Source organism: Melanerpes formicivorus, unplaced genomic scaffold, assembly GCF_026170545.1.
Source record: "Melanerpes formicivorus ecotype bairdi unplaced genomic scaffold, bMelFor1.0.p_v2 SCAF_67, whole genome shotgun sequence".
NCBI classification, from domain to species: Eukaryota; Metazoa; Chordata; class Aves; order Piciformes; family Picidae; genus Melanerpes; species Melanerpes formicivorus.
The window spans coordinates 512,050-520,405 of record NW_027142419.1 but is presented as its reverse complement, the minus strand read 5'-3'; the positions used below and the strand labels follow the sequence as shown (position 1 = coordinate 520,405).

At 52.0% G+C, this 8,356-nt stretch overlaps 1 protein-coding gene across 1 annotated transcript in view; it reads right to left on the bottom strand.

The window, feature by feature from the left end:
* The window catches only part of UBR4 (ubiquitin protein ligase E3 component n-recognin 4), a 179,782-nt gene that overhangs the window by 52,779 nt on the left and 118,647 nt on the right, over positions 1-8,356 (bottom strand). The window contains 6 exon segments of the mRNA XM_068162717.1: positions 3,210-3,255; positions 3,257-3,340; positions 4,711-4,838; positions 6,570-6,654; positions 7,018-7,059; positions 7,062-7,111. Coding sequence (XP_068018818.1) covers positions 3,210-3,255; positions 3,257-3,340; positions 4,711-4,838; positions 6,570-6,654; positions 7,018-7,059; positions 7,062-7,111 — 435 coding nt within the window.

Below are 8,356 nucleotides of genomic sequence, written 5' to 3'. Positions count from 1 at the left end.
CCCAGCCCTTACCTGGCGCAGCCAATTGTTGTGCCCCAGCTTGAGGTCCAGGGGGCAAGTCCTCTTCCCACGGCGACTCAGGAACTGCTTCCACTTCCACACATACTTTCTCTGACAAGTAGAGCTGGTGGATCTCAGCTTTGCTGAGAGATTTCCCACTGGCATCTATACCTGCAGGAATTGACCAGAGACAGCTCTCAGCAGCTATCACCTGCCAGCTGCCACGGTGGTTCTGTCTCCCTGCTGGAGCTCTCCAAACTCCAGCTGAGAAGCTGAGCAGCTTCCCTTTTCTCTCTGCTGCCATTTTCACTCTCTGGGGCAATGTTCCCTACCAAGTCAGAGGCAAATCCCCTCCAAGCAGCTTTTCAGTTGCCTGGTGTCACTTTCAACAAGCCACAAGTTTCCTTTGATACGTCCCCCCTGGACCCCTTCAGGCACAGGGTAGTCTCTGCTCAGCAGCTGAGCAACACAGCCTAAAAAAGGCAGAGCTACAAGGGACTGTGCAGCTGGTGAAGAGAGAGACAGCCACTTCACAGTGACAAAAGGCATTCAGAGCTTAAGGACATCATGGAAAGAGAAGGGGAGGCCAAGGAGGGGAAGGGGAGGCTAAGGAGGGGAAGGGGAGGCCAAGGAGGGGAAGGGGAGGCCAAGGAGGGGAAGGGGAGGCCAAGGAGGGGAAGGGGAGGCAAGAAGAGAGAGAGAGAGGAAAGGAAAGAAGAGAGAGAGAGAGGAAAGGAAAGAAGAGAGAGAGAGAGGAAAGGAAAGAAGAGAGAGAGAGAGGAAAGGAAAGAAGAGAGAGAGAGAGAGAGGAAAGGAAAGAAGAGAGAGAGACGAGAGAGGAAAGGAAAGAAGAGAGAGAGAGAGAGAGGAAAGGAAAGAAGAGAGAGAGAGAGAGGAAAGGAAAGAAGAGAGAGAGAGAGAGGAAAGGAAAGAAGAGAGAGAGAGAGAGGAAAGGAAAGAAGAGAGAGAGAGAGAGGAAAGGAAAGAAGAGAGAGAGAGAGGAAAGGAAAGAAGAGAGAGAGAGAGAGAGAGAGGAAAGGAAAGAAGAGAGAGAGAGAGAGAGAGGAAAGGAAAGAAGAGAGAGAGAGAGGAAAGGAAAGAAGAGAGAGAGAGGAGGAAAGGAAAGAAGAAGAGAGAGAGAGGAAAGGAAAGAAGAGAGAGAGAGAGGAAAGGAAAGAAGAGAGAGAGAGAGGGAAAGGAAAGAAGAGAGAGAGAGAGGAAAGGAAAGAAGAGAGAGAGAGAGAGAGGAAAGGAAAGAAGAGAGAGAGAGAGGAAAGGAAAGAAAGAGAGAGAGAGAGGGAAGGAAAGAAGAGAGAGAGGGGAAAGGAAAGAAGAGAGAGAGGGGAAAGGAAAGAAGAAGAGAGAGGGGAAAGGAAAGAAGAGAGAGAGGGGAAAGGAAAGAAGAGAGAGGAAAGGGAAGAAGAGAGAGAGGGGAAAGAGAAAGAAGAGAGAGAGAGGAAAGGAAAGAAGAGAGAGAGAGAGGAAAGGAAAGAAGAGAGAGAGAGAGGAAAGGAAAGAAGAGAGAGAGAGAGGAAAGGAAAGAAGAGAGAGAGAGAGGAAAGGAAAGAAGAGAGAGAGAGAGGAAAGGAAAGAAGAGAGAGAGAGAGGAAAGGAAAGAAGAGAGAGAGAGAGGAAAGGAAAGAAGAGAGAGAGAGAGGAAAGGAAAGAAGAGAGAGAGAGAGGAAAGGAAAGAAGAGAGAGAGGGGAAAGGAAAGAAGAGAGAGAGGGGAAAGGAAAGAAGAGAGAGAGAGAGGAAAGGAAAGAAGAGAGAGAGAGAGGAAAGGAAAGAAGAGAGAGAGAGAGGAAAGGAAAGAAGAGAGAGAGAGAGGAAAGGAAAGAAGAGAGAGAGAGAGGAAAGGAAAAGAGAGAGAGAGAGGAAAGGAAAGAAGAGAGAGAGAGAGGAAAGGAAAGAAGAGAGAGAGAGAGAAGGAAAGAAAGAGAGAGAGAGAGAGGAAGGAAAGAAGAGAGAGAGAGAGAGGAAGGAAAGAAGAGAGAGAGGGAAAGGAAAGAAGAGAGAAGAGGGGAAAGGAAAGAAGAGAGAGAGGGGAGAAAGGAAAGAGAGAGAGAGGGGAAAGGAAAGAAGAGAGAGAGGGGAAAGGAAAGAAGAGAGAGAGGGGAAAGGAAGAAGAGAGAGAGGGGAAAGGAAAGAAGAGAGAGAGGGGAAAGGAAAGAAGAGAGAGAGGGGGAAAGGAAAGAGAGAGAGAGGGGAAAGGAAAGAGAGAGAGAGGGGAAAGGAAAGAAGAGAGAGAGGGGAAAGGAAGAAGAGAGAGAGGGGAAAGGAAAGAAGAGAGAGAGGGGAAAGGAAAGAAGAGAGAGGGAAAGGAAAGAAGAGAGAGAGGGAAAGGAAAGAGAGAGAGAGGGGGGGGAGGAAGGGAAGAAGAGAGAGAGGGAGAAAGAAGAGGGGGAGGGAGAGGGAAGGAAGAGAGAGAGAGGGAAAGGAAGAGAGAGAGAGGGGAAAGGAAAGAAGAGAGAGAGAGGAAAGGAAGAGATGAGAGAGGGGAAAGGAAGAAGAGAGAGAGGGGAAAGGGAAAGAAGAGAGAGAGGGGAAAGAGAGAGAGAGAGGGGAAAGGAAAGAAGAGGGAGAGGAAGGGAAGAAGATGAGAGAGGGGAAAGGAAAGAAGAGAGAGAGAGTGAAAGGAAGATGAAGAGAGAGAGAGGGAAAGGAGAAGAGAGAGGGGAAAGGAAGGAAGAGAGAGGGAAAGAAGAGTAGAGAGGGGAAAGGAAGAAGTGAGAGGGGGAAAGGAAAGAAGAGAGAGAGGGGGAAAGGAAAGAAGAGAGAGAGGGAAAGGAAAGAAGAGAGAGAGGAAAGGAAAGAAGAGAGAGAGGGGAAAGGAAAGAAGAGAGAGAGAGGAAAGGAAAGAAGAGAGAGAGAGGAAAGGAAAGAAGAGAGAGAGAGAGGAAAGGAAAGGAGAGAAAGAGAGAGGAAAGGAAAGAAGAGAGAGAGAGAGGAAGGAAAGAAGAGAGAGAGAGGAAAGGAAAGAAGAGAGAGAGAGGAAAGGAAAGAAGAGAGAGAGAGGAAAGGAAAGAAGAGAGAGAGAGGAAAGGAAAGAAGAGAGAGAGAGGAAAGGAAAGAAGAGAGAGAGAGGAAAGAGTAACTTTTCTCTAAGGCATCTTCAGCTGGCTGTGAAGATGTCACAGGCCAGAAGCCAGCATAGCTCCACAGAGTCCATCCTCTGTTCAAGCTGGGAGGGACCCAAGCACAGGACTACCTCTGGCAGGGAGGCACTTCTTCCAGGCTTCATAGGATGCTTTGGGGGTCCCTCTTGAGCCACAGCTGAGCCTGTGCATGGATTTCATTGCTGTAAGGCTTCACAGTGGTGAGAGCATCCAGAGGCACATCCTAAGAAAGAAAGAAACAAACAAACAAGCTCTGTGACTCTTCAGAAAGCAGCAGCCAGGTCCCTTGGAGCAACTCCTGATGGTGAATCACTGCTCCACCAGCTGATAAAGGAAGCTCTACCAGAGCAGGTCAAACAGTTTCTGCTCAGGAGGGAGCTGAACTACTGAAATATCAGTAAAGCCATCTCTGTGATTAGATCAAAGCAGAAACTCCCTTCCCCCCCCCCTTGCAAATGTCATCCTAAACCACCCCAAAGGAGCAGCCAATGAAGGCCAGTTTTACCACAACTGGAGCTCTGCATTCAAAAATGGGACTTGATTCTGTCCAAAGCTGATGAGAGCAGCAAAATAACCAAGCTATGGCTCTCAGTACCTCTTCCCCTTGCCAGGCTGGACAGATGGACAGAGTCCAACAGGATGGCATTCAACAAGTCCAACAAGTGCCAGGTGCTGCACTTTGGCCACAACAACCCCAGGCAGTGCTACAGGCTGGGGACAGAGTGGCTGAGAGCAGCCAGGCAGAGAGGGACCTGGGGGGAGTGGTTGACAGCAGCTGAACAGGAGCCAGCAGTGTGCCCAGGGGGCCAAGAAGGCCAAGGGCATCCTGGCCTGCAGCAGGAAGAGTGTGGCCAGCAGGAGCAGGGAAGTCCTTGTGCCCTGTGCTCAGCACTGCTTAGGCCACACCTGGAGTCCTGTGTCCAGTTCTGGGCTCCTCAGGTTAGGAAAGAGGTTGAGCTGCTGGAAGGTGTCCAGAGAAGGGCAAGAAAGCTGGGGAGGGGTCTGGAGCACAGCCCTGTGAGGAGAGGCTGAGGGAGCTGGGGTTGCTTAGCCTGGAGAAGAGGAGGCTCAGGGGAGACCTTCTTGCTCTCTCCAACTCCCTGAAGGGAGGTTGCAGCCAGGTGGGGGTTGGTCTCTTCTCCCAGGCAGGCACCCCAGCACTAGAACAAGAGGACACAGTCTCAAGCTGTGCCAGGGGAGGTTTAGGCTGGAGGTGAGGAGAAAGTTCTTCATGGAAAGAGTAATTTGCTATTGGATTGTGCTGCCCAGGGAGGTGCTGGAACCCCCATCCCTGGAGGTGTTCAAAAGGGGATTGGATCTGGCCCTTGGAGCCATGGTTTAGCTGTCAGGAGGTGCTGGGTGCCAGGTTGGACTTGATGAGCCTCTGAGGTCTTTTCCAGCCGTATTGATTCTATGACCTGCAGTCTGCAGAGAGAAGAGTAGACAGGACTTGCACTTCCCCAGGTGCTGTGACCAGGAAAAGCAAGCCCTGGCTTCCTCACGGAGTTATTGATGTCTGAGATCAGTGTGGCAGGCTTGAGGCAGCAGCAGCAGCAGCTTTTCAGCTGCTTTGCTGAGCAGCTAAGGCCCTACCTTGTTCTTCTTGCTGGTTGGAGCAGGTGGCTTGATCAGCTTCTGAAGAATGCGCAGGCACATGAGGGTGATGTTTTCAACTACCACTGGAGTCTTAATGTTCACTGCCATCAGGAAGAGGCTGAGGGCTGGAAGAGAGCAGACAGAAAGCTTCATGCCACTGGAAGATGGCATGAGGACAGAACAAGAGGACACAGTCTCAAGCTGTGCCCCCAGGGGAGGTTCAGGTTGGAGGTGAGGAGAAAGTTCTTCCCAGCGAGAGTAATTGGCCAGGGGGAATGTGCTGCCCAGGGAGGTGGTGGAGTCCCCATCCCTGGAGGTGCTCAAAAAGGGACTGGATGTGGGCCCTTGGAGCCATGGTTTAGTTGTCAGGAGGTGTTGGGGTGATAGGTTGGACTTGCTGAGCTCTGAGGTCTTCTCCAACCTGGTTGCTTCTCTGATTCTAAGATCAGCAGGCAGGACACCTCCACAGCTCCACACAGCACGTTGGAGGTGTTGAGAGCTAGGCAATGCTTCATGTCCTGAGGCAAACCCACCAGGTTCTCATGAAGCCAAGGATGGTGAAGAACTGCTTTCTGCTGCTGGAGAATTGCTTTCTACAGGACAGGGGGGCAGTGGGTGCAAGCTGGAGCACAGGAGGTTCCACAGGAACATGAGGAGAAACTCTTTCCCTGTGAAGGTGCCAGAGCCCTGCAGCAGGCTGCCCAGAGAGGTTGTGAGGTCTCCTCTGGACACAGTCAAAATCCACCTGGCTGTGTCCCTGTGTGACTTGCTCTGGGAGATCCTGCTCTGGCAGGGAAGTTGGAGGTTTTTTCCACCCCCTAACAGTCTGTGGTTGCAGCAAGAGAGTGCTGGCCCTCCATGCTTCTGTTTCTCAGCACAGATTCTGTAAAGAGTATTCCCAACACAGGAGAGACATGGAGAAGGGCCAGAGGGGGCCACAAAGATGATCAGAGGCTTGCAGAACCTCCCCTATGGGGACAGGCTGTTCAGTCTGGAGAAGAGAAGGCTCCCAGGTGACCTCATTGTGGCCTTCCAGGATCTGAAGGGGGCTACAGGAAGGATGGGGAGGGACTGCTCAGGATCTCAGGGAGTGATAGGACTAGGGGGAAGGGAATGAAGCTGGAGGTGGGGAGATTGAGGCTGGAGGGGAGGAGGAAGCTCTTTCCCATGAGAGTGGTGAAGCCCTGGAATGGGTTGTGCAGGGAGGTGGTTGAGGCCCCAGCCCTGGAGGTGTTTAAGGCCAGGCTGGCTGAGGCTCTGGCCAGGCTGATGTAGTGTGGGGTGTCCCTGCCCATGGCAGGGGGGTTGGAACTAGATGATCCTTGTGGTCCCTTCCAACCCTGACTGATTCTATGATACTATGACAATTGGGGCTTTTCAGCCTGGAGAAGGCTCCAGGGAGACCTTAGAGCTGCACTTCTTGAGCGGGGACCTACAGGCAGGCTGGGGAGGGACTGCTCAGGGCAAGCGGCAGTGGTTTGAAACTGGAGCAGGGGGAGATTTTGGGCAGGAGGAAGTTCTGCACAATGAGGGTGGTGAGACACTGGAACAGATGTGGTTGAGGCCCTGTCCATGGAGACACTCAGGACCAGCCCTGATGTGGCTCTGGGCAGCCTGCTCTGGTTGGAGGTGTCCCTGCTGCCTGCAGGGGGGTTGGCCAAGCTGACCTTTGAAGGTCCCTTCCAACCTGATGCAATCTGTGAAATGCACCCCCTCCAAGACACAGCTACCTGCTGCTAACTCCACTTCAAATCCCCATCACAAGCTGAGTCAAGATCAGTTCCCTCTGCATGAAACCTGCCTGAAGTGCATGTAGCTGGGGGGCACAAGCATTTTGAACTCAAGTCAGGACTCACCACAGCGCAGCCTGAGCTCCCAGCAGCTGTCCTCCTTGGAGATGGAATCTGTCAGCAGCAGCATCTCATACTGGAGGCTGCTAGCCTGTAACACAGAGACATTTTCAAAGGTTTCAGAAGTTTTGGGGATGCCTCCTGACCTTGAAGAACACAGGCTGAAAACACATCAAGCCAAGTCAATTGGATCATCCCCTCTCCATCTGGGGGGGACTGGAAGTGCACTGGAAGAGAGGCTGCAAGCAACAGCCAAGGGAGGCAGAAGTGCCTGAGGAAACTTAGGCAGTGACCTCATCACTCCACTCTGTGCTTGACTCTGATGTTTATCTGCTGCATTACACCTCCCAGATTACCAATGGGCCATGACAACAGGGAAGAGGCAAGGATGAGAACACACCAAGAGCTGCAGAGGAGCAGAAAAAAGGAGTAGGAGAACAGTGGAGTCGCTCACCAGGTCTGGATTTGCCCAGTGTCCCTTCAGAGCTGCAGACACACCTTCCCAATGATCAAGTCATTCATTTGCTGAGTGGCCTCTGGATTGTCCCCTGATTGCAGAAGGATAAAAGAGAACTCTGTATCATTCATAGAGTCACAGAATGCTTTAGGTTGGAAGGGACTTGGAGGATCACCCAGTCCCAACCACCCTGCCATGGGCAGGGGACCTTCAAGACCATCCACTTCCAACCCCCCCTGCCATGGGCAGGGACACCTCCCACCAGCCCAGGCTGCTCAAGGCCTCATCCAAACTGACCTTGAAACACCCCCAGGGAGAAGGCATCCACAACTTCCCTGGGCCACCTGTTCCAGAGTCTCACCACTCTCATCCAACCTCCCTGGGCAAACCTGTTCAGTGTCTCCCCACCCTCACTGGAAAGAATCTCTTCCTAAACTCCACTCTAAATCTCCCCTCCTCAAGCTTCAATCCATCCCCTCTTGTTCTGTCACTACAAGCCCTTGGAAGAACTCCCTTCTGGCTTTCTTGTAGCCCCTTTCAGGCACTGGAAGGAAGGGTTGTGGCTGTAATGTGGTTTCCTTCATTGCAAAGATGAGCTCAGTGGATTTACCTGCAGGAGGTTTGGTCTGGGGGAACAAAACCAGCATCAACCAGCCCCCAGGATGGGTGACTGAGCAGATGTGAGCAGAGCTGGTGTGCTCACCCTCACTGGAAAGAATTTCTTCCTCATCCCCAGTCTAAACCTCTCCCCCTCAAAGCTTCATGGACTCATAGAATCAACAAGGTTGGAAAAGACCTCAGAGATCAGCAAGTCCAAGCTGTCACCCAAGACCTGACTACTAAACCATGGCATCAAATGCCACATCCAATCCCTTCTTAGCCCAGCACTGCCACATCTGCTCTTAAGCCATGTGCCTCAGCTCCACATCTGCGTAGCTTTTAAACCTCTCCAGGGATGATGACCCAGCCACTCCCCTGGGCAGGCTCTTCCAGGGCTTGATAGCCCTTTTGGGGGGAGGTAAAAAATGGTTCCTCATGTCCAAACCTTTGAGGTCTCTTCCAACCTCGGTGATACCTGCGATACCTCCTGACAAACTGCACCGTGGCTCCAAGTGCCACATCCAGTCCTCTCTTGAACACCTCCAGGGATGGGGACTCACCACATCCCTGGGCAACACATTCCCCTGGCCAATTCCTCTTGCTGGGAAGAACTTTCTCCTCAATCCCTCCTTCAATCCCTTCCCTCTTCTCCTATCACTTCAAGCCCTGTGATACTATGGTTGTCAGGGAGGTGTTTGGGGCACTTGGAGGGTGTTTAAGGCCAGGCTGGATGAGG